General features: G+C 54.8%; 1 protein-coding gene across 1 annotated transcript in view; it reads left to right on the top strand.

The window, feature by feature from the left end:
- Sntg2 (syntrophin gamma 2) overlaps window positions 1–25,025 on the top strand; it is a 106,458-nt gene that overhangs the window by 6,708 nt on the left and 74,725 nt on the right. The window contains exons 3-6 of the mRNA XM_070014668.1: window positions 9,616–9,659; window positions 9,747–9,788; window positions 14,472–14,559; window positions 17,792–17,883. Coding sequence (XP_069870769.1) covers window positions 9,630–9,659; window positions 9,747–9,788; window positions 14,472–14,559; window positions 17,792–17,883 — 252 coding nt within the window. The 5' untranslated portion in view covers window positions 9,616–9,629. The remainder of the gene's footprint in view (window positions 1–9,615; window positions 9,660–9,746; window positions 9,789–14,471; window positions 14,560–17,791; window positions 17,884–25,025) is intronic.

The following is a 25,025-nucleotide window of genomic DNA, read 5'->3' as shown; positions in this document are numbered from 1 at the left end:
CCTACACTCCTGCCACTGAAGCGGGGACATGGAGCACTGCGCAGAGAGCAGCTCCCCAGCACCCGGCACCGACTGCGAAGCCGCTACCACTCAATGTGGCCAGCGTGTGGTCAGCACGTGTGGTCAGTGTGTGGTCAGCGCGTGGTCAGCACGTGTGGTCAGCATGTGGTCAGCACACGTGGTCAGCACGCATGTCAGCACGTGTGGTCAGCACGTGTGGTCAGCATGTGTGGTCAGCGTGTGGTCAGCATGTGGTCAGCACGCGTGGTCAGCGTGTGGTCAGCGCATGGTCAGCATGTGGTCAGCATGTGGTCAGCATGTGTGGTCAGCGTGTGGTCAGCATGTGGTCAGCACGTGTGGTCAGTGTGTGGTCAGCGCGTGGTCAGTGTGTGGTCACCACGTGTGGTCAGCATGTGGTCAGCACGCGTGGTCAGCACGTGTGGTCAGCGTGTGGTCAGCGCGTGTGGTCAGCACGCGTGGTCAGCATGTGGTCAGCACGTGTGGTCAGCGTGTGGTCAGCACGCGTGGTCAGCGTGTGGTCAGCGCATGGTCAGCATGTGGTCAGCATGTGGTCAGCACGTGTGGTCAGCGTGTGGTCAGCACGTGTGGTCAGCGTGTGGTCAGCATGTGGTCAGCACGCGTGGTCAGCGTGTGGTCAGCGCATGGTCAGCATGTGGTCAGCATGTGGTCAGCATGTGTGGTCAGCATGTGGTCAGCACGTGTGGTCAGTGTGTGGTCAGCGCGTGGTCAGCGTGTGGTCAGCACGCGTGGTCAGCGTGTGGTCAGCACGCGTGGTCAGCGTGTGGTCAGCGTGTGGTCAGTGTGTGGTCAGCATTTGGTCAGCATGTGGCCAGCATGTGGTCAGTGCGTGTAGTCAGTGTGTAGTCAGTGTGTGGTCAGCATGTGGTCAGCATGTGGCCAGCATGTGGTCAGTGCGTGTAGTCAGTGTGTAGTCAGTGTGTGGTAAGCATGTGTGGTCAGCGTGTGTGGCCAGTGTGGTCAGCATGTGGTCAGCGTGTGTGGTCAGCATGTGTGGTCAGCATGTGGTCAGTGTGTATGGTCAGTGTAGTCAGCATGTGTGGTCCGTGTGGTCAGCGTGTGGTCTGTGGTCAGTGTGTGTGGTCAGTGTGTGTGGTCAGTGTGGTCAGCATGTGGTCAGCATGGTCAGCATGTGTGGTCAGTGTGGTCAGCATGTGTGGTCACCTGTGATCAGCATATGTGGTCAGCGTGTGGTCAGCATGGTCAGCATGTGTGGTCAGTGTGGTCAGCGTGTGGTCAGCATTTGTGGTCACCTGTGTGGTCAGCGTGTGTGGTCAGTGTATGGTCAGCGTGTGTGGTCAGCGTGTGGCATTTGGTGTTGGAGGTTAGGCTGTGTGTCACGGAGGGTCTTGTGTCTGCCTACCCGTTGGTCATCTCTGCAGTCTGTGAGGTATCCAGCCGCCTGTTAGAAGCTCAGAGTCCACACAGCGAGTTAAACAGATGTGTAAATATGGCAGCCTACCATCAATGCTATGGTTCTTTCCGACATGTTGACTAGGGCTAGTTAGAATGTGTTGACTACTTGCTTTCTCTGTTTTTATCGAGCAGCATGCAGTAAGTAGTAACACACAGGCGTGTGCCTTGAGCCCCGCCTTGCGCCAGTTCTCACGTGGTGCTTCCCCTGACCGGGCAGTGGTGCCGGCGCCTTGAGGCCTGTGCTCCTTTTGGTATTGAGATGGAGTAACGGAGATGCTCGGCTCTGCACTGCTCTGCCTTGGACGGATTTGCCCAGTAATTCCCGGCAGAAGTGGGCACGTTGAGGGCTGTGCCGGGCAACTTGGCAGCTGCATTTGTTCTTGTGTTGCTGGGTTTGGGTTCTGTTCCTTGGCGGTGGGAGGAGGCGTGGAGACAGAGCAGGGGCGGCCCAGCCCCGCTGTGGGGCTGGTGACCATATGGGCCAGATCTGTGGACTGCAGGGGGTATTGCCGAACACATGCTTTGCTCTGAGATTCCAATGTGCCCAAGGACACGGAGGAAGGACTCTGAGGGAGGCCCCCACTGTCCACCCGAATGCTGATAACGACAGGACTCGGTCAAGACTCGGTGTGAGGCATGGCATTGATGAGGACCCATTGTACTTACATGTACTTGACACGTTGGATTCAGGGTGTATTGTACTAACATGTACTTGGTGTGTTGGATTCAGGATGCATTGTACTAACATGTACTTGACATGTTGGATTCAGGATGCATTGTACTAACATGTACTTGGAATGTTGGATTCAGGATGCATTGTACTAACATGTACTTGACATGTTGGATTTAGGGTGCATTGTACTAACATGTACTTGACATGTTGGATTCAGGATGCATTGTACTAACATGTACTTGACATGTTGAATTCAGGGTGCATTGTACTAACATGTACTTGGTGTGTTGGATTCAGGATGCACTGTACTTACATGTAGTTGTCATGTTTTATTCAGGGTACACTATACTTACATGTACTTGACATGTTGGGGTCAGGGTGCACTGTACTTACATGTACTTGACACAGGGGCTGGGAAGATCGCTCAGTGGTGGGAAGAGCGCTTACCTTGCATGTACTTGACATGTTGAATTCAGGGTGTATTGCACTTGTATGCACTTGGCATGTTGGGTTCAGGATGCACTGTACTTACGTGTACTTGACATGTTGAATTTAGGGTGTATTGTGTATTTGGCATTTGGATTCAGGATGCACTGTACTTACATTACTTACATGTTGAATTCAGGGTGTATTGCACTTGCATGTATTTGGCATGTTGAATTGAAGGTCTTTTGTACAAATACTTAAGGTACATAAATGGAAAAAAGATTTGGTTTGAAGCATTAACATTTTAAGTGGGCTGATATGTGTATTTAGCAAAGTATGAATTTTCCAAAACGTTTACAGGGATCAGGTTATATCTCATAACACAATTGTGCTGCAAGCAATGCTTGTGTTGTTTTTTAATGCCTCAGATAACACTTAAAGCAATAGCATTTTCATGCAAGGGCAAGTATTACAATAAAATTGCTATCTCATTATGACAGTTGTACAGAAAGTAGAGTGTGCATGTGGATTACAGTACCGTAGGCTTTACTTCAGTTTTATGTTAGGGCACAAGGGCACTATTACCCCAGATAAAAACTGACATCACTGTTCAATTAAAATCCATAACCCTCGGCTAACAAAGTGAATGTTTTATTTAGGAACATTAATTAAAGTTATAAAACATTTGTGATTTTATGTTATCATACATCTTACCGTCTTTAATTTGCTCTATTAAAACAAAAGGAGTCCCTTGAGTAGGAAACATTTCCTCGCTTTAATTGGAAAGGTATTTGAAATTAATTTCACTCAGCCACCAACAGTGGTTCTCGTTCCAGTTCCCTCCACTGAGATTAATCAGCACCTAGCCAAGACTGTGCAAGGGACCACACATTTTTGTGGTACTTTTCAACTTAGTCATTAATAACATTATCAGCAAGTATGCAGCTGCATGGTTTGCAGCCATTTCTCTGGTATCTATTCCCTATTTTCCTATTTACTTCCAGTAAATCTACAGCAAAAAATTACTCAAAGTTCAGTGAAATTGTTGGTAACAGCTGGACTATTCCACCTCAGTCTTGCCAGTGCTCTGTCATCTGAAACCACAAACTTAGGGCTTCCTTGGAGCCTAGTGACCCAGCTTCTGCCACAGAGAGAGAAAGGAAAAGGCACAGGAGAGGCGTGTGCAGCTGTGCAGTCTGTGTCCACCTGGAAGATGAGGTAGGAGGTTGACGCCCTTTGTCTGGCCTTGAAAAGTTGGCATGGACTGAATGGTCAGCTCCTGACAGGGAGGCACGGCCTCTACCGCAAGAGAGGAGGGCGTGGGGGGGTCATCCAGAGAGGAGGGCGTGGGGGGGTCATCCAGAGAGGAGGGCGTGGGGGGGACGTCCAGAGAGGAGGGCGTGGGGGGGACGTCCAGAGAGGAGGGTGTTGGGGACGTCCAGAGAGGAGGGCGTGGGGGGGTCATCCAGAGAGGAGGGCGTGGGGGGGATGTCCAGAGAGGAGGGCGTGGGGGGGTCATCCAGAGAGGAGGGCGTGGGGGGGACGTCCAGAGAGGAGGGCGTGGGGGGGTCATCCAGAGAGGAGGGCGTGGGGGGGACGTCCAGAGAGGAGGGCGTGGGGGGGACGTCCAGAGAGGAGGGTGTTGGGGACGTCCAGAGAGGAGGGCGTGGGGGGGTCATCCAGAGAGGAGGGCGTGGGGGGGACGTCCAGAGAGGAGGGCGTGGGGGGGACGTCCAGAGAGGAGGGCGTGGGGGGGACGTCCAGAGAGGAGGGCGTTGGGGGGGGACGTCCAGAGAGGAGGGCGTGGGGGGGTCATCCAGAGAGGAGGGCGTGGGGGGGACGTCCAGAGAGGAGGGCGTGGGGGGGACGTCCAGAGAGGAGGGCGTGGGGGGGACGTCCAGAGAGGAGGGCGTGGGGGGGACGTCCAGAGAGGAGGGCGTTGGGGGGGGACGTCCAGAGAGGAGGGCGTGGGGGGGTCATCCAGAGAGGAGGGCGTGGGGGGGGTCATCCAGAGAGGAGGGCGTTGGGGGATGTCCAGAGAGGAGGGTGTGGGGGGGACATCCAGAGACGAGGGCGTTGGGGGGGTGTCCAGAGAGGAGGGCGTGGGGGGGGACGTCCAGAGAGGAGGGCGTGGGGGGGACGTCCAGAGAGGAGGGCGTGGGGGGGACGTCCAGAGAGGAGGGCGTTGGGGACGTCCAGAGAGGAGGGCGTGGGGGGGACGTCCAGAGACGAGGGCGTGGGGGGGACGTCCAGAGAGGAGGGTGTTGGGGGGGGACGTCCAAAGAGGAGGGTGTGGGGGGGACGTCCAGAGACGAGGGCGTGGGGGGGACGTCCAGAGAGGAGGGCATTGGGGGGGCTCCAGAGAGGAGGGCGTTGATGGGGGGGACGTCCAGAGAGGAGGGCGTGGGGGGGGACGTCCACAGAGGAGGGCGTTGGGGGGGGGACGTCCAGAGAGGAGGACGTGGGGGGGACGTCCAGAGAGGAGGGCGTTGGGGATGTCCAGAGAGGAGGGCGTGGGGGGGACGTTCAGAGACGAGGGCGTGGGGGGGGACGTCCAGAGAGGAGGGCGTGGGGGGGACGTCCAGAGAGGAGGGCGTGGGGGGGACGTCCAGAGAGGAGGGCGTTGGGGGAGGACGTCCAGAGAGGAGGGCGTTGGTGGGGGGGATGTCCAGAGAGGAGGGCGTGGGGGGGACGTCCAGAGAGGAGGGCGTTGGGGACGTCCAGAGAGGAGGACGTGGGGGGGACGTCCAGAGACGAGGGCGTGGGGGGGACGTCCAGAGAGGAGGGCGTTGGGGACGTCCAGAGAGGAGGACGTGGGGGGGACGTCCAGAGACGAGGGCGTGGGGGGGACGTCCAGAGAGGAGGGCGTTGGTGGGGGGGACGTCCAGAGAGGAGGGCATGGGGGGGACGTCCAGAGAGGAGGGCGTTGGGGACGTCCAGAGAGGAGGACGTGGGGGGGACGTCCAGAGACGAGGGCGTGGGGGGGACGTCCAGAGAGGAGGGCATTGGGGGGGTCTCCAGAGAGGAGGGCGTTGGTGGGGGGGACGTCCACAGAGGAGGGCGTGGGGGGGGGACGTCCACAGAGGAGGGCGTGGGGGGGGGACGTCCAGGCAAGTCAGCAGGCCCCTTTCCATACTCAAAAATTAAAAAATATCCTTTGCTGTTCAAACTCATGGATTCCACTTAAAAAAAGAGTTTGCCAATGTTTCTTAAGGATTTTCACATTTGTTTTAATTTTACTCAAAGCCGTTAGAAGTCTCATACAAGTGCTGTGCTATTTACCTGTCTCGCTGCTGACATTTTAATTTCGTCTCTTCGGAGTGTATGACATGCTATTTGTGGGCGCCCAGTCTCTCCCACCGCTCAGCCCCAGGAGGTTCCCACGACGGCATGGCTGAGAATATAGCGCTGTCTGTACTGCGGCCGAGAGCTGGTGACTGCTGAGCTCAGAGCATGCAAGTCTGGGCAGACCAGCCCCCAGTCCAGCGCTGCCCCACACAGGACGCGCTCCCTGGGGCTGCACTGGCTCAGCTGCCTGGGCGACGTCTGCGGTGGGCCGCGGCTCATCGGGGACCAGGGCGTGGCATGACCAGCACAGGCCCTGAGGGACACAGCGGCAGCAGGGCACAGAGCACGGTCCTGCATCAACTCTGCTTCTCGCTCTCCAAACATCAATGGTAGTCTCTGGCCATCTTGGGAGCAAAACAAACCTTTTCACTGTGTTCCACATGGAGGACGTAGCCATGAACCTATAGCTTCTTACAGCTTTGAATGCTTCTGCGTTGTGTGTGATTTATACTGTTGAACACTGAAAAGTCAGGTGTGGGGTTCTATTGGATTCGACTTAAAGTTCAGTGTTCCAGATGAGAGGTCCTCCTTCAACATGGCCCTCCCTGGTGCACGTGTGATCAGTACCGCATAGCGCAGCACAGTGCAAAGAAGAGAGCAGGAGACAGATCAGAGAGACAGGGACAGGAAGGGACGATGGCCAGAGACACACAGAGAGGTAGAGAGACAGGGACATGGCCAGAGAGGACAGGGAGAGACCCACGGACAGAGACAAATAGAGACCGAACAACAGAAACAGAGACAGTAAGAGGAATGGAGATCGATGGAAATAGAGATCACTAGAGACTGAGATGGACAGAGGGACACAGAATGTTAACATCGGTAGGAGCCACAGGGAGCCACTCATATCACTAAGTGGGTCGTGGCCTGCAGAATCACACCACTGCATGGGGCCTGCCTGCAAGATCACACCACTGCATGGGGCTGGCCTGCAGAATCACACCACTGAATGCGGCCAGCCTGCAAGATCACACCACTGCATGGGCTGGCCTGCAAGATCACACCACTGCATGGGCTGGCCTGCAAGATCACACCACTGCATGCGGCCAGCCTGCAAGATCACACCACTGCATGCGGCCAGCCTGCAAGATCACACCACTGCATGGGCTGGCCTGCAAGATCACACCACTGCATGCGGCCAGCCTGCAAGATCACACCACTGCATGGGCTGGCCTGCAGAATCACACCACTGCATGGGGCCTGCCTGCAAGATCACACCACTGCATGGGCTGGCCTGCAAGATCACACCACTGCATGGGCTGGCCTGCAAGATCACACCACTGCATGTGGCCTGCCTGCAAGATCACACCACTGCATGCAGCCTGCCTGCAAGATCACACCACTGCATGGGCTGGCCTGCAAGATCACACCACTGCATGGGCTGGCCTGCAAGATCACACCACTGCATGCGGCCAGCCTGCAAGATCACACCACTGCATGGGCTGGCCTGCAGAATCACACCACTGCATGGGGCCTGCCTGCAAGATCACACCACTGCATGGGCTGGCCTGCAAGATCACACCACTGCATGGGCTGGCCTGCAAGATCACACCACTGCATGTGGCCTGCCTGCAAGATCACACCACTGCATGTGGCCTGCCTGCAAGATCACACCACTGCATGGGGCCTGCCTGCAAGATCACACCACTGCATGGGCTGGCCTGCAAGATCACACCACTGCATGGGCTGGCCTGCAAGATCACACCACTGCATGGGCTGGCCTGCAAGATCACACCACTGCATGCGGCCAGCCTGCAAGATCACACCACTGCATGCGGCCAGCCTGCAAGATCACACCACTGCATGGGCTGGCCTGCAAGATCACACCACTGCATGCGGCTAGCCTGCAAGATCACACCACTGCATGGGGGCTGGCCTGCAGAATCACACCACTGCATGGGGCCTGCCTGCAAGATCACACCACTGCATGGGCTGGCCTGCAAGATCACACCACTGCATGGGCTGGCCTGCAAGATCACACCACTGCATGTGGCCTGCCTGCAAGATCACACCACTGCATGCAGCCTGCCTGCAAGATCACACCACTGCATGGGCTGGCCTGCAAGATCACACCACTGCATGGGCTGGCCTGCAAGATCACACCACTGCATGGGCTGGCCTGCAAGATCACACCACTGCATGTGGCCTGCCTGCAAGATCACACCACTGCATGCAGCATGCCTGCAAGATCACACCACTGCATGGGCTGGCCTGCAAGATCACACCACTGCATGGGCTGGCCTGCAAGATCACACCACTGCATGGGCTGGCCTGCAGAATCACACCACTGCATGGGGGCTGGCCTGCAGAATCACACCACTATGTGAGGGGTGGCCTGTGGAATCACACCTCTACGTGGGGGTGGCCTGAGGAATCACACCTCTACGTAGCAGGTGGTCTGTGGAATCACACCATTATGTGGGGGTGGTCTGTGGAATCACACCTCTACGTGGGGGTGGCCTGTGGAATCACACCATTATGTGTAGGTGGTCTGTGGAATCACACCTCTACGTAGCAGGTGGTCTGTGGAATCATACCTCTATGTGGCAGGTGGCCTGAGGAATCACACCACTATGTTGCAGGTGGCCTGAGGAATCACACCACTATGTTGCAGGTGGCCTGAGGAATCACACCTGTACGTGGGGCTGGCCTGAGGAATCACACCTGTACGTGGGGCTGGCCTGAGGAATCACACCACTAAGTGGGTGGCAGCTCTGGCCTGGAATGATAACTTAAGTTCACTCGATATCTGTGCCTTAGCATGCAGGAATATACGTAGTCTATATTTTATTCTCAACATGATCTAATGCTGTTAATGACTAGAAATAACATTGACCATTAACATTAAATCTGCTTACTGTTTTACATAGCATTCTGTCATGCAAAGAAACCTATTCTTATTTGCTTCTCGGTATTTAATCAAAGACATAAAACTAATGCTAACCCATACAAAGGAAAAATGGCTTTACATTCGGTGCAGATATGCTCAGTCTTATCGAAAGGATCTTTCCTTCCCTTGACAAAGAAAATGTTAATTGAAACTACACTGTGCATATTACATCCACTTTAAATGCAGTTCTTTCCTTGGCTTTGACATTCTGGCAGTCTTTTTAATTACATTTATGCATATCTGTGTGTGTATATTTGTTCTGCACAATGAAGGAGATGCTAAATGGCTTCTAGAAGTCTTTAGGTTTTGTCTGTCTGGACTTAGGTGTGAGTCCGACTTTCCACACAATGTGATGGGATCTTTCATTCCAGCAAATGGCATGTGTGTTTCTCATCACACAGTAGCTGTCTTGAAAGTGATTCTGTTACTGTGCTGGTAAAGGGACTGACGGCAGAGCTCACCAGTTACTGCTTGTTGTTGTGTGCTGCATTTTCCCTGTTCACACAGACACATGCACACACACAAACACAGATTCTCTCACGCATGAATGCACAGGATGCGCACATCTGTGTGCATGCCTTAGCTACTCCAGGAACACGCACCATATAGGTATGTGTGCATGTACACATGTGCACACACAGTAATTCCTGTGCCCTACCAATCACATTCACATCTGTGCATACATTCACCAGTACATACACATGCTTAAATACATGCACACATACCTGCCTTTCAAGTACAATGCTGCTTAAAAACTGCAGAAACAAAGCATCATATCACTGAGATCTCTCCTAACATTTCTGCTGCCTTTGCAACCCTGCAGCTGACCAGACAGGGATGCTGTTCATAGGAGATGCTCTTCTGCAGGTCAGTATTTTAGTTGTGAACACTTGAATCTTTGCCTTTTGATTTTAGACAATTATTCTAAATACTCTTACTTTGTCATCTGTTCAGGTTAATGGCATTCATGTAGAAAATGCGACCCATGAAGAAGTGGTAAGTGCATTGTCTTATAGTTTTCAGATACTCTTTTATTCTAATTAACTTGCTCTCCATACCTACCTTCGATTGAGTGTGCTTTTAGGCACAGTTACAGAATGAGAGAGAACACTGATGTCTAGGTATTCATGCCAGACTGGGCACCGGGAAAGCCCACTGTGCAGCTGGGCTGCCAGTCTTCACGGATGCCAGGCAGAACACAGACTGATCGTTCGCACGGATTGTCCCCATTTGTGACCCCTCTGGTTATCCCCACTGGCTATCTCCAGTAGCATTGACAGCGGAATGGTAGGGTCGGGAGAGATGGGGGAGGTGACTGTGGTGGAAACACATTATACTCCCGCACTGACATTTGGCTTAATTAAGTACAGTTACTTTATTTTGCCTTTTTTGGTAGTTTAGTGGAGATAGGAGTCTCACAGACTTCCCTGCCTGGGCTGGCTTTGAACTCTGGTCCTCAGATCTCAGCCTCCTGAGTAGCTAGGATTACAGGTGTGAGCCACCTGCATAAGGTTGGCAGGTTTTAAATATGTTTACTTAAAAAATTCTGCAGTTAAAAAACAAAGATAGAGCTGTTTTCCACCTCAGAACTTTGAAGAAAGAACAACAAAATAACTTGTAAGCACAAAAGAAAGAAAATGACACAGGTTTGTGAAAAAGAAAACAGAGTATGGAAGAAGGGAGTTAGCAGGCAGCACCTCCCACAGGCTTCCTCGGAGAACACCACCACAGAGCCTCTGAGAAAAGGGGCAAAGAGATGCCAGGGGCACGCGAGGGCCAGGGAGAGGGGACCGGGTGGACCGTGCAATCCAGGACTGCTGGACACACCCATGCAGAAGAGCTAGGACGTACTAGTTGGTGCAGATGTGCTGTGAGGTGCACGCTCTGGACAAAGAAGGCATGTTGAGTGAGGCAGGCCTCCCGCACCTGCCGGGGGCTGAGGCGGGGTCGTCTGCGTGGTGCGTTAGGCACCTGGCACCACCTCTCTGCCCATGTGCTCGCGGAGCGGAGTGGGCTCCAGACCGTGGGCCAGTCTGACAGACCTGACCAAGCCGCCCGCAGAGCAAGTCTTCTGCTCCCTGCCGGCCTCAGTGTCCTCAGCGGGCCAGAGCAGGAAGGGACAGGTAAGTGTTTTCCTTGCACACTTCTGGCCTGGGCTGCAGTCCAAACTAGCCAATGTGCTGTGCATTGAGTGGATGTTGTACGGCTTCACACCTCTGGCCATGCCCTGTAACCTGTGGAGAGCTCCCTGGGGAGCTTGCTGATGTCCCCAAGACCCTGGACTGTGGGCTGAGTCCTTGTATTCCAAGAATCTGCAGGGGGTGGTGATGGATCCCTGAGGAGGTGACTCAGGCTCCAGGAAGCCTTGAGCGAGACGTGTGTAGGCCTAGAGCAGTGTGCAGTGTGCATGCTCTCTCCTGGTGAACACACAGCACTTCTGTCCCTGGCCGCAGGAGCCAGCCCTGCTGCACACCAGCTCCAGGACCCTGAGGCGGTGGTGATGTGCATTTGCCGCTGGTCTCTGGTGGCCCGGGAGGGTGTCCAGGGCCTGCCGACCACGTGGAGCCACGTCTTGAGTGGCATTTAGAACATGGAGATGGATTCAGGTGTAGCGCCGTTTCTGAGAAGATGCATGCCTGTGTCTCAGCTGTCAGAGTCAGACAGCACAGCTGGAGAGATGGAAGCTGGAGGCAGCCTCCACCCAGCGGGGAGCCAGGTCTGCCTCAAGATCAGGACCCGCCCGGAGGTGAAGAGGCTGAGCAGGCTGCAGGGCCTCCATGTGCTGCGGTTGGCAGAAGAGCTTCCTCTCATAAGCCACCGGGTCAGCTCTGTCTTCCATCCCCGGCTGGAGGAAGGCAATGAGGAGAGGAGGAGGAGGGGGAAGAGGGGGAGAGGGGGAGGGGAGGAGCAGGAGGAGAGAGGAAGAGGAGGAGGAGGGGGAGGAGGAGGAGGGGAGGAGCAGGAGGAGAGAGGAAGAGGAGGAGGAGGGGGAAGAGGAGGAGGAGGAGGAGAGAGGAGGAGGGGAGAGGAGGAGGGGAGGAGCAGGAGGAGAGAGGAAGAGGAAGAGGAGGGAGAAGAGGAGGAGGAGGAGGAGAGAGGAGGAGGGGAGAGGAGGAGGGGAGGAGCAGGAGGAGAGAGGAAGAGGAGCAGGAGGGGGAGGGGGAGGAGGAGGAGGAGGAGCAGGAGGAGGAGAGAGGAGAGGAGGAGGTGGGGGAAGAGGGGGAGGAGGAGGAGAGAGGAGGAGGGGAGGAGCAGGAGGAGGAGGAGAAGGAGGAGGAGGAGCACGAGGAGGAGGAGGGGGAGGAGGAGCAGCAGGAGGAGGAGGAGGAGCAGGAGGAGGAGAGAGGAGAGGAGGAGGAGGGGGAAGAGGGGGAGGAGGAGGAGAGAGGAGGAGGGGGAGGAGCAGGAGGAGAGAGGAAGAGGAGGAGGAGGGGGGAGGAGGAGGAGGAGGAGGAGCACGAGGAGGAGGAGGAGCACGAGGAGGAGGAGGAGCAGGAAGAAGAGGGGGAGGAGGAGGAGAGAGGGGGAGGAGAGAGGAGGAGGGGAGGAGCAGGAGGAGAGAGGAAGAGGAGGAGGAGGGGGAGGAGGAGGAGGAGGAGCACAAGGAGGAGGAGGAGGAGCAGCAGGAGGAGGAGGAGGAGCAGGAGGAGGAGAGAGGAGAGGAGGAGGAGGAGGAGCACGAGGAGGAGGAGGAGGAGGAGACACCCTTGTTTGCAGCTATTAGAGGCCAGGGCTGATTCCTTCCAGACACACCACCTCCACCTTGTACCCGATTAAAAAGATGTTGATGAAGTGAAGGTTGTAGTCTCATATTTTTTTAAAAACAAAAAGCAAGATCTTCAAGATTTGAGAATTTATTTATTGCCATTCCTGGGGCTTGAACTCAGGGCCTGGGCGCTGTCCCTAGCTTCTTTTGCTCAAGGCTAGTGCTCTACCACTTGAGCCACAGCACCACTTCTGGCTTTTTCTGTGTATGTGGTACTGAGGAATCGAACCCAGGGCTTCATGCATGCTAGGCAAGCACTCTACCACTGAGCCACAACTAGAAGCTAATCATTGACTGGAAGTGTCTTTCAGGCACAAGATCTACTAGCCCTTTGAGATGCACAGGCTCATGTAAATATGGAGGCTTCCATGCTTGAATTCATGCTTTTTCTCCAGGAAGACTGACTTAAGAAGGTTGCCGAATAGACTGAAATTAGATTTTATTTAAAAAGTTAATAGGATGCGTGCACACTCGTGCACACACATTCACAGAGTTAATAGGATGCATGCACACTCGTGCACACACACATTCACAGACAATAGGATGCATGCACACTCACGCACACACACATTCACAGGCGTTGGTTAAGCGTGGGTTCTGCTGTCCTGCTGGGCAGGCAGCCTGTGGGGACCCAGCACCTTCGTTTGCATGAGGCTCCGCTCGCAGCCCGTCCCCCAGGGACGCTCCAGGGTTTCAGAACCGGTCGCCAGGAGCGCTTAGGTCCCAGTGGCACCGTTAGCATTCATCCGCTGTCTGGACGCAGCTGGCCAGTGGCAGCCATCGTGGGCAGCTGTCCCCAGGAACAACTCGGACTCGGGGCAGAGTTTTAGGACGCCCTCGGCTGTGGCAAGGGCACCATCGCCAGGTTGAGTCGCGGGGCCCTGGTGGTCAGCCCCACAGCGACGAAGCGGGCCCTTCAGCGTTTGGTGGAATGAACGGCATCTCAGTAGCTACTGATGTGGGTCTGGAGTTTCACAGAGCCTTAGAAGGAGTGAGCTAGGGCCCTGGACACGTCGTGACAGTTGAGGGATTGGTCTGAGGCCAGAGTCTGGCCGGAAGAGGGCCTGGGGCAGAGTGCGTGACTGACTGGAGAGACAGCGTGCCAGGCAGAAAAGCTTGAAGATGGCCCAGAACGGGCCAGTCTGGGATGCTGCTGGGTACTGGGGACCCTGAGCACCCCCCGAGGTCTCTAGTCCAGGTTTCACCGTCTCCCAGACCTGCTACGCTTGCAGGCAGCGTTGCTCACAGTAATTTTCAGAGGAGAAATAGGCTCACTGGGGGTCATAATGCATTCTGCTGAGCTCAGCTTCATAGCCTATTGACATCCAGTGTCTGAATCAGTTTACCTGAGCACCTACACATAAACTGCATGACAAGCCAGCCTTAGAGTATGTCGGCTTTCTGTAAGTGGAGAAGTGCTGTGTATGGTGCTGAATGCCTGACGTCAAGTCCGTGGAGCAACCTGGAATCGCAGCATGCTGTGCATCGCATCACATGGAGTAATGCCCAGACACTCCCTGAAAACGGAAATGGCACCCAGATTTGGAAATTAGCACGGACGGTTGGTTTTCTTCAGTTTATTCAGCTGGCATGTGTTCTGTCAATATCTCCACATTGGCGGTGTATACTTATAACTTGACTTCTTGTGGGATTCTATTTCGAGTAGGTTAAACAGAGAGTGTAGAGCATTTTGTCTTATGGGTGGGGAAATGGGAGGTTTGCACACACTTACGGAGAGGAGGAGGCACTGGAGCTGGTGCCTTGGACATGTGCATCGCTGTCTCTTGCCCCATTGCAGTCTGGGAGCGTCTTGGTAACTGAAGTGCATTCTGGGAGCAGGGGTGGTGTGTGGGCGTCGGGGCTCACTGCCCTGTCCCCTTATGTGATGGTGCGCTGTCTCTTCACTTTGGCAGGTGCATCTTCTGAGAAACGCTGGAGACGAGGTCACCATCACTGTGGCATATCTCAGGGACGCACCTTCGTTCCTGAAACTCCCACTAGGTGAGTGAGAAGGGGGGACGGATGTCCCGTGGCGTTCCTGTCCCCGCCGCATCATTCGCGTGACACGGCACGGCACTGGCCTGAGCTGTGTGTACGGGCACAGCAGCTTGTCTTCCATAAGCTTTCTCCACTTCAGCATCCTCACAGGATTCAACAGAGCATGATCAGATGGTGGCCTGTCAGTTAACTGAGTCTGTGTTCCCATTTAATGTACTGACTGCAACTCTGTGTGTGCATGTGTGCACATGCGTGCGCGTGCACACACGCACACATTTAAAACACCTGCATAGATTTACCTAAGAATTTTTAATTCAGGCTGTGAAGTATGTGCTAGGACGCAGACCTGTCATCCTCTAGGAATGTGATAAACCCTGTTGTTCCCTGTGTTGAGACCGAAAGTAAGGGATGTTTTAAAGTGAGGCTTCTGTAGGCCTTTCCTTCCTTCTCTTAGGGATGGAGCAGCGGTCCTGGGCAGAGGGAGAGGTTTCTGGAGCAACTGTTCTTCGTGCTGTGGAGGTAGAATAATTAAGTGTGAACAGGAGCATTTCACGCCTTCTGGCTGAATGGAACACCTGTCTTAAACGGCAGGTGCTGCATTTTCCTGTCCTATCGGAGCGGCTGTGGACTCCGGAGCCCCAGCCTGGTGTGGGGTCCTGATTGTGGTGCTGGCTGCTCTATGGCTGAAACCCAGCCAGGGTGGGCTCATTGGCTGGGTGCTCACTGCTGAGTGTCTGAGCACCGTGTCCAGCTGGATCGGACCCGAACGGGTGGCTAGAATGTGCATGCACGTTAGGAGGAGGGGCGTTGGCAGGGACTCCGGTGTCGACCATGAGGTCTGTGTCCCCACGCTGCAGGGGCCAGCTGTGTTCTCAGGAGTTGAAACATCCCCTGTGCTGTAATTTGTTTAAAACCCACCAATATTAAGATCTTCCTACCCGTGCCAATTGAAACAGTGGTCACAGTCAGGCCACCTTCAGGTAAAATGCCCTCTTGTGGAAAAGTACCCCATGAAGCAGCACAACTTCTGCCCGGGCTGCCCCATGGGTGGGTGGTTTGTGTGAAGCAGACGTTCACCTCGCTCCAACGGGGGATGTAGAAGAGAGTCCTGACAGATGCGTAAGGAAGGTTTCCAGCCGCAGCACTGGATTTGAGTCAGAGGGAAAATGAATGGCATTGGGGCGGAAGGAAGTTCTGGCTATCGTTCTGTGAAGGTGCAGTTCATGTAACATGCACTCACTTGTTGAACGTGACACCTCCCAGTTCAGTATCGCACCACGCTCCGCAGCCATCCCCCGTGACGAACTTCACAACCTTCTCATTGCCACCAAGCTAGCCCCCGTCAGGCGTGGTGGTCTCTGCCCAGCGGCTGGCAGCTCTGCTCCCCTTCCCCGGGCCTGCCTTCTACGGGCATGTTACCAGACGTAATCGTGCAAATGTGTCCTGTGTCTGGCCTCCACCAGCGCAGCATTCTCAGGGCTCGTCATTCGTAGCAAGCCCCAACACGGTGTTACTTTCGTCTGAAAGCATTCCTTTATATGGTCACACAACGTTTTTATCCACTCATGGGCTTTGTTTCTATTTCTGGGCTGCAATGATGTTGTGAACATTCCTTTAGCGAGTTTTGTTTAAAAGACATCGTTCTTTGTTGATTCTCCCTAGCAGTGGGGTCGCTGGTTACAGGGTACACACCACTCTGGGAGTGGACTGGGGCTCTTCTCATTTCTGAAGGCACACTTGGTAGATCATGCTTCCAAGGTGTTTTTTTAATTAATGTTTATTATAAATTATAGCTTGCAGGTTTTTTGTTTCTATAACAACTATTTTGTTATGAGTAATTGTTAATACCTACCATTTGGGTTTGTGGTGATAAACAGAAGAAAGAGATTGTAACTGTTCATATTTCCCTTTGTAGTTTAGAGAAAATATAGCAATCATCAAGAAATTAATGGATAGGAGTCTAGTACTTTCTCGTGACTGCCTTTGTCCTGTGTCTGTGATGCTGCCTGTCCTGCATCTCTACACGCAGCGTGACCCTTGGGGTTTCAGGAAAGTGAAAGAGTTGAAAATGCTTTGATGGTACTCTCAAATTAGTGAGAGCTGATCATGGTCAGAGGCGGGAGGCTTTGGAAAGAGTTCTACACAGTGTCCTAAGGTGTGCGTGCAGATGCTTAAGAACAGGTGAGGGCTGTTCAAACATAGTGCCGGTGGTGGAGAGCGATGAAGTCTGGAGCTGAAGTCCTCCCCCAGAAGTGTGCAGCGTGTATAGACCTGGACAGGCAAAAGGGAGTCCAGGTGCTGACACAAAGGGAAGAAACTGTTTTCAGGTGGGAACATGGTGCAGTGCTTTAAATGAAGATGAGAGCCACAGATTTGTGCACACTAGGTAGGACACCGAGATGCTCTGCCCAGGTGTGCTGCACAGCTTGAGGTCAGAGGGAAATGGCCAGCCACAGAGGTGAATCAAACTGCGTGACATCTGCCTGAGGGGCATTGGGGAGGACGGTGCTCCTGTGGGCATTGGGGAGGACGGTGCTCCTGTGGGCATTGGGGAGGACGGTGCTCCTGTGGGCATTGGGGAGGATGGTGCTCCTGTGGGCATTGGGGAGGACGGTGCTCCTGTGGGGTGTCTGGGGAGATGGGCTCCTGTAGGATGACTCTGTACGGAGTCTTGTGGGTGTGACTAGTCTGAGCCCGTGAATCCCTTGAGTTAGTTCAGAGCCATGGCCCCTGGACCTGAACCACTGAGGTCTCAGAGTGGCTGGGCCATGGAACGTCAGTGTGACCCTCTTGTGATTGAGCAGTACACCAGGACAAGGAGGGCTCTGGATATTAAGTGAGGGTGCTGGTGCTGCCCTGCTCCCTGAGCCTGCATTTCCGATGTCTTACACCACTTGCCCGCAGAGGGCAGCCAACGTCTCTGAGAGTGGACATGTCCATCACACTCTGCAGAGCTGCATGGGGGCTCCATGCAAGCACGGGCATCTCGGTGGAGTGGGTAGTGGCATCCCCAGAAGCTGGGCCACAGGTCCCTTCTTTCCTCTGATTGAGTGAGGACAGGGTGGGGAGGGGGGATGGCCAGGGTGGAGGTAAACCAGCCCGGCCCTTAAATCCAGGTTAAGTCTCAGCTCTCAGACGCACTGGAAATGCGAGGTCTGCGCATCCCATACCTAGATCTCCTGAAGTCACACACATGTCGGAGTCACGTGGCATGAACACCTTTCTTTCCTTTCAGGGTCACCGGGGCCAGCCAGTGACTACAGCAGCAGGGCCTCTTCCCCGCTCTTTGACAGTGGCCTGCACCTGAACGGACACTGCAGCCACACAGTAAGCACATGCGTCCTGCACCACACACAGCACAGCAAGCACGTGTGTCCTCACGGGAGATGTCACAGTACACATGCATGCCTGTGTCCTCACAGGGGATAAGAATATGTCCTGTGTCCACACAGGAGATACCCTACACCATAGGGCAGTATATATTTGACAGAAACAGACTTTATATTTGACTTTGCTTGAGCAACCTCACAAAAACAGTAAACTTAAAAAACTCAAATTTTAACAAAATATTTTAGTTTCCATGTGTGCTTTGCATGGTTCAGTTGATGTGGAACTCTCAGTGCCATATTACTTAGCTCTGATGTCATTGTATGATCAGCTATTTACCTGCTCCTAATTTTGTGAAAATAATCCTCTTCAAGAGTAAATGGGGCAAAAAAAGAAAAAGTAGTGGTACATGTGCTTCGGTGATGAGACCAGAGCTGTAGACGGTGGGAAGATGGCTGTAATCAGACATAGAGCTGTAGACAGTAGAAAGATGGCTGTAGTCAGACATAGGGCTATAGACAGTGGAAAGATGGCTGTAGTTTGACATAGAGCTGTAGACTGTGGGAAGATGGCTGTAAGATGAGAGCTGTAGACTGTGGGAAGATGGCTGTAAGATGAGAGCTGTAGAGTGTGGGAAGATGGCTGTAGTCAGCCATAGAACTGTAGACAGTGGGAAGATGGCTGTAGTTTGACATAGAGCTGTAGACTGTGGGAAGATGGCTGTAGTCAGAGGAGAGTTGTAGACTGTGGGAAGATGGCTGTATTCAGACACAGAGCTGTAGACTGTGGGAAGATGGCTGTAGGAAGACATAGAGCTGTAGACTGTGGGAAGATGGCTGTTGTCAGACATAGAGCTGTAGACTGTGGGAAGATGGCTGTTGTCAGACATAGAGCTGTAGACTGTGTGAAGATGGCTGTAGTTAGACGAGAGCTATAGACTGGGAAGATGGCTGTGGTCAGACATAGAGCTGTAGACTGTGGGAAGATGGCTGTGGTCAGACATAGAGCTGTAGACTGGGAGAAGATGGCTGTAGGAAGACATAGAGCTGTAGACTGGAAGATGGCTGTAGTCAGACATAGAGCTCTAGACACTGGGAAGATGGTTGTAGTCAGACATAGAGCTGTAGAGTGTGGGAAGATGGCTGTAGTCAGACATAGAGCTGTAGACAGTGGGCAGATGGCTGTAGTTAGAGGAGAGCTATAGACTGGGAAGATGCTGTAATTAGAGAAGAGCTGTAGACTGTGGGAAGATGGCTGTTGTCAGACATAGAGCTGTAGACTGTGGGAAGATGGCTGTTGTCAGACATAGAGCTGTAGACTGTGGAAAGATGGCTGTTGTCAGACATAGAGCTGTAGACTGTGGGAAGATGGCTGTTGTTAGACATAGAGCAGTAGACTGTGGGAAGATGGCTGTGGTCAGACATAGAGCTGTAGACTGTGGGAAGATGGCTGTAGTCAGACAGAGCTGTAGACTGGGAAGATGGCTATAGTCAGAGGAGAGCTGTAGACGGTGGGACGATGGCTGTAGTCAGACATAGAGCTGTAGACTGGGACGATGGCTGTAGTCAGACATAGAGCTGTAGACTGGGACGATGGCTGTAGTCAGACACAGAGCTGTAGACGGTGGGAAGATGGCTGTAGTCAGACATAGAGCTGTAGACTGGAAGATGGCTATAGTCAGAGGAGAGCTGTAGACGGTGGGAAGATGGCTGTAGTCAGACATAGAGCTGTAGACGGTGGGAAGATGGCTGTTGTCAGACATAGAGCTGTAGACTGTGTGAAGATGGCTGTAGTCAGACACAGAGCTGTAGACGGTGGGAAGATGGCTGTAGTCAGACATAGAGCTGTAGACTGGAAGATGGCTATAGTCAGAGGAGAGCTGTAGACGGTGGGAAGATGGCTGTAGTCAGACATAGAGCTGTAGACTGGGACGATGGCTGTAGTCAGACATAGAGCTGTAGACGGTGGGAAGATGGCTGTCTGCAGACATGGAGCTGTGGACTGGGAAGATGGCTATAGTCAGATATAGAGCTCTAGACACTTGGAAGATGGCTGTAGTCAGACATAGAGCTGTAGACTGGGACGATGGCTGTAGTCAGAGGAGAGCTGTGGACTGTGTGAAGAATGCTCTGGTCAGCAGAGCCTCGTCGGTGTGTGATGAATGAGTCCAGCGTCTGCAGTGCTGTGCTCGCTCTGTGCATCCTTTCCATCAGTGAGGCCCCAGAACCATACTCTGTGGACACCGAGGGTCCGCTGTGTTGGACAGCCTCTCTCCTATCCCCTGAGGTCTTGGGACTGTTTCAGTAACAGTCACCCACTAGTGACTGTCTCTCAGCTCTCTGAAACCAGGCAGCCCTGATGAGTTGACAAGTTTGTCTTCTGCATTCAGTGGCAGACTGCGTGTGCTGCCTTTTACCACCACACATTCATGCTGCATAGAAGGGCAGGGCAGCAGGTTTGGGGGCATGATCCAGCCCTGGCTTTTGGGTCTGACATGGAGGCTGGATCTTGGGGGTTTCAGTGACCCTAGTGAGGATGAGAAGGGCTTGGTGGGACATGTGATCAGGATGGAGACAGGAGGGGAGCTGATCTCTGGACCAGAGGCTCGTGGAGGGACAGTGGTCTCAGAATTACCAGGCATTGTAACTCCTCTGTACAGTATGTTCACAAATAAAATTAAATTAAATTAAAAAAAAAGAATTACCAGGCATTTCGTTGCTGCAGCTGATCTGATTGTCAGTAAGAGTGGTTACCATGACAGCCAGGGCAAGTCTTGATGACTTGACGAGACTGACTAGGAAAGTTTTCTCTTGTGAGAAAATGAAGAAAATAGTAAAACTTGAAGTGAATTTTTTACTTTCAGCTGCTATTTAAGTCTTTTTTAATTACCCTATCACAATTACAATGCTTGTCTATATCTAAATTTTAGTAACATTCAATTTGTCCACATTTTCACTACAATTACTTAAATAATAGTATTTCAATTAAATACATATTGTTGTACAAGCAGTAGCTAAAGTCACGATGCTTTAATGCTGAAAATGTGGATAGAATAAATTACCTACTATCCTACATTCAATATTTTTGCATTTGTCTGTGTTTTATTGCTATTGCATAGCAAAGTGAATATGTGTAAAAAAAAAGCTAGGTTCATTGTCAGTAACTGTCCTAGTGTTTCATTAAGAGTGAGTGGTACACAGCGGTGAGCAGTGTGAGCAGTGTGAGCAGTGGTGGGCAGTGGTGGGCAGTGGTGGGCAGTGTGAGCAGTGTGAACAATGGTGGGCAGTGTGAGCAGTGGTGGGCAGTGTGAGCAGTGTGGGCAGTGCTGGGCAGTGTGAGCAGTGGTGGGCAGTGTGAGCAGTGTGAGCAGTGGTGGGCAGTGGTGGGCAGTGTGAGCAGTGGTGAGCAGTGTGAGCAGTGGTGGGCAGTGAGCAGTGTGAGCAGTGTGAGCAGTGGTGGGCAGTGTGAGCAGTGGTGGGCAGTGTGATCAGTGTGGGCAGTGTGAGCAGTGGTGGGCAGTGTGAGCAGTGGTGGGCAGTGTGGGCAGCAGTGAGCAGTGTGAGCAGTGGTGGGCAGTGTGAGCAGTGGTGGGCAGTGTGAGCAGTGGTGGGCAGTGGTGGGCAGTGTGAGCAGTGGTGGGCAGTGTGAGCAGTGTGAGCAGTGGTGGACAGTGGTGGGCAGTGTGAGCAGTGGTGGGCAGTGTGAGCAGTGTGAGCAGTGATGGGCAGTGTGAACAGTGTGAGCAGTGGTGGGCAGTGTGAGCAGTGTGAGCAGTGTGGGCAGTGGTGGTCAGTGTGAGCAGTGTGAGCAGAGGTGATCAGTGGTGAGCAGTGTGAGCAGTGGTGAACAGTGGTGAGCAGTGTGAGCAGTGCTGGGCAGTGTGAGCAGTGTGAGCAGTGGTGGGCAGTGGTGAGCAATGTGAGCAGTGTGAGCAGTGGTGGGCAGTATGAGCAGTGTGAGCAGTGTGGGCAGTGGTGGGCAGTGTGAGCAGTGGTGGGCAGTGTGAGCAGTGGTGAACAGTGGTGAGCAGTGTGAGCAGTGTGAGCAGTGCTGGGCAGTGTGAGCAGTGTGAGCGGTGTGGACAGTGAACAGTGTGAGCAGTGTGAGCAGTGGGCAGTGTGAGCAGTGGTGAGCAGTGTGAGCAGTGGTGGGCAGTGTGAGCAGTGTGAGCAGTGGTGGGCAGTATGAGCAGTGTGGGCAGTGGTGAGCAGTGTGAGCAGTGGTGGGCAGTGTGAGCAGTGTGAGCAGTGGTGGACAGTGGTGGGCAGTGTGAGCAGTGTGAGCAGTGATGGGCAGTGAACAGTGTGAGCAGTGGTGGGCAGTGTGAGCAGTGTGAGCAGTGTGGGCAGTGGGCAGTGTGAGCAGTGGTGGTCAGTGTGAGCAGTGTGGGCAGTGGTGAGCAGTGTGAGCAGTGTGAGCAGTGGTGGGCAGTGTGAGCAGTGGTGGGCAGTGTGAGCAGTGGTGGGCAGTGGTGGGCAGTGGTGAGCAGTGTGAGCAGTGGTGAGCAGTGGTGGGCAGTGGTGGGAAGTGTGAGCAGCTGTGGGCAGTGGTGGGCAGTGTGAGCAGCTGTGGGCAGTGTGAGCAGTGGTGGGCAGTGTGAGCAGTGGTGAGCAGTGTGAGCAGTGGTGGGCAGTGTGAGCAGTGTGAGCAGTGGTGGGCAGTGTGAGCAGTGGTGGGCAGTGGTGGGAAGTGTGAGCAGCTGTGGGCAGTGGTGGGCAGTGTGAGCAGCTGTGGGCAGTGGTGGGAAGTGTGAGCAGTAGTAGGCAGTGGTGGGCAGTAGTACACAGTGGTGGGCAGCAGTGGGCAGTAGCTGGCAGTGGTGGGCAGTGGTGGGCAGTAGTGGGCATCGGTGGGCAGTGGTGGGCAGTGTGAGCAGTGGTGGGCAGTGGTACACAGCAGTGGACAGCAGTGGGCAGTGCTGGGCAGCAGTGGGCAGTGGTGGGCCCAGTGATGGGCAGTAGTACACAGTAGTGGGCAGCAGTAGGCAGTAGTGGGCAGTGGTGGGCAGCAGTGGGCAGTGGTGGGCAGCAGTGGGCATCGGTGGGCAGCGGTGGGCAGTAGTGGGCATCGGTGGGCAGCGGTAGGCAGTAGTGAGCAGCGGTGGGCAGCGGTAGGCAGCAGTGGGCAGTGGTGGGCAGCAGTGGGCAGTAGTGGGCATCGGTGGGCAGTAGTGGGCAGCGGTGAGCAGCAGTGGGCAGCAGTGGGCAGTAGTGGGCAGCGGTGGGCAGCAGTGGGCAGCGGTGGGCAGTAGTGGGCAGTGGTGGGCAGCGGTGGGCAGCAGTTGGCAGTAGTGAGCAGCGGTGGGCAGCAGTGGGCAGCGGTGGGCAGCAGTGGGCAGTGGTGGGCAGCAGTGGGCAGTAGTGGGCATCGGTGGGCAGTAGTGGGCAGCGGTGGGCAGCAGTGGGCAGTAGTGGGCAGCGGTGAGCAGCGGTGGGCAGTAGTGGGCAGCAGTGGGCAGCAGTGGGCAGTAGTGAGCATCGGTGGGCAGTAGTGGGCATCGGTGGGCAGTAGTGAGCAGCGGTGGGCAGCAGTGGGCAGCGGTGGGCAGTAGTGAGCAGCAGTGGGTAGTAGTGGGCATCGGTGGGCAGTAGTGGGCAGCGGTGGGCAGTAGTGGGCCGCGGTGGGCAGCAGTGAGCAGCGGCTGGCAGTAGTGTGCAGCGGCTGGCAGTAGTGTGCAGCGGCGGGCAGTAGTGGGCAGGGGTGGGCAGTAGTGGGCAGGGGTGGGCAGCAGTGGGCAGCAGTGGGCAGTAGTAGGCAGCGGTGGGCAGCAGTGGGCAGCGGTGGGCAGTAGTGGGCAGCGGTGGGCAGTAGTGGGCATCGGTGGGCAGTAGTGGGCAGCGGTGGGCAGTAGTGGGCAGCAGTGGGCCGCGGTGGGCAGCGGTGGGCAGTAGTGGGCAGCAGTGGGCAGCGATGGGCAGTAGTGGGCAGCGGTGGGCAGTAGTGGGCAGCGGTGGGCAGCGGTGGGCAGCAGTGGGCAGCGGTGGGCAGCGGTGGGCAGTAGTGGGCAGCGGTGGGCAGTAGTGGGCAGCGGTGGGCAGCGGTGGGCAGCAGTGGGCAGCAGTGGGCAGCGGTGGGCAGCGGTGGGCAGTAGTGGGCAGCGGTGGGCAGTAGTGGGCAGCGGTGGGCAGCAGTGGGCTGCAGTGGGCAGCGGTGGGCAGCAGTGGGCAGCGGTGGGCAGCACTGGGCAGCAGTAGGCAGTGGTGGGCAGTAGTGGGCAGCGGTGGGCAGCAGTGGGCAGCACTGGGCAGCAGTGGGCAGTGGTGGGCAGCAGTAGGCAGCGGTGGGCAGTAGTGGGCAGCGGTGGGCCGCGGTGGGCAGCAGTGGGCTGCAGTAGGCAGCGGTGGGCAGCGGTGGGCAGCAGTGGGGAGCGGTGGGCAGCAGTGGGCTGCAGTAGGCAGCGGTGGGCAGCGGTGGGCAGCAGTGGGCAGCGGTGGGCAGCAGTGGGCAGCAGTGGTCCTGCATGGTTTGGTTCTGCATAGAGCACTGGCTCTGGGCAGTGGCAACGTTGGTGAGATCTGTTTTCACTCTGGCAGGGATCTTAGCACCAACAGAGGGAGGACAGTGCAGGAAGACATCTTTTAAGCACAAACTCAGTTTCCTTCATTTCGAGGTGCTCAGACAGCAAGTAGAACCCATAACTAAAGCCATCCTGTCATTAAAGCAGAGTTTAACTTCTGAAGCACGGTGTTCAGAGGTGTGTTGATTTTTCACCGCCTATGAAAAGCTGACCTGTTGGTCAGTGTGACTGTGTGTTCAGAAGACCCAGTGGTTCCCAGTAGAAGGCCAAGCCCAGGAGGTTCAGAGGCCAGCTGCCCGTCCCTTGGCATAAGAGAGGAGCTAGAACTGCTTTTGTGGCTGCCTTGAGATACGTGTGTGTGTGTGTGTGTGTGTGTGTGGATGGACTCACAGCCCACACACTGAACTCATTCTCTCCTGATGAGGTGTCGGGGGAATGACCCTTACAAGGACGGGACCGTGCTGGGCGGGGCTTCCGCTTGGGGTGGGTGGGACTTCCCCTCGGGTGGGCGGGGCCGGTGTGGATGGTCTGGCTCCTGAGTGGCTGGAGGCTTCAGGTGCACTGGCTGTGGAGCCCACCGCTGCCCGAAAGACCCTCATTGGGCTGAGCCCCCAGCGAGGAGCCA

Source organism: Dipodomys merriami, unplaced genomic scaffold, assembly GCF_024711535.1.
Source record: "Dipodomys merriami isolate MVZ:Mamm:240054 unplaced genomic scaffold, mDipMer1.0.p SCAF_99, whole genome shotgun sequence".
In the NCBI taxonomy this organism is placed as follows: Eukaryota; Metazoa; Chordata; class Mammalia; order Rodentia; family Heteromyidae; genus Dipodomys; species Dipodomys merriami.
The sequence above is the reverse complement of the archived record's forward strand: the minus strand, read 5'-3'. Positions and strand labels throughout refer to the sequence as shown.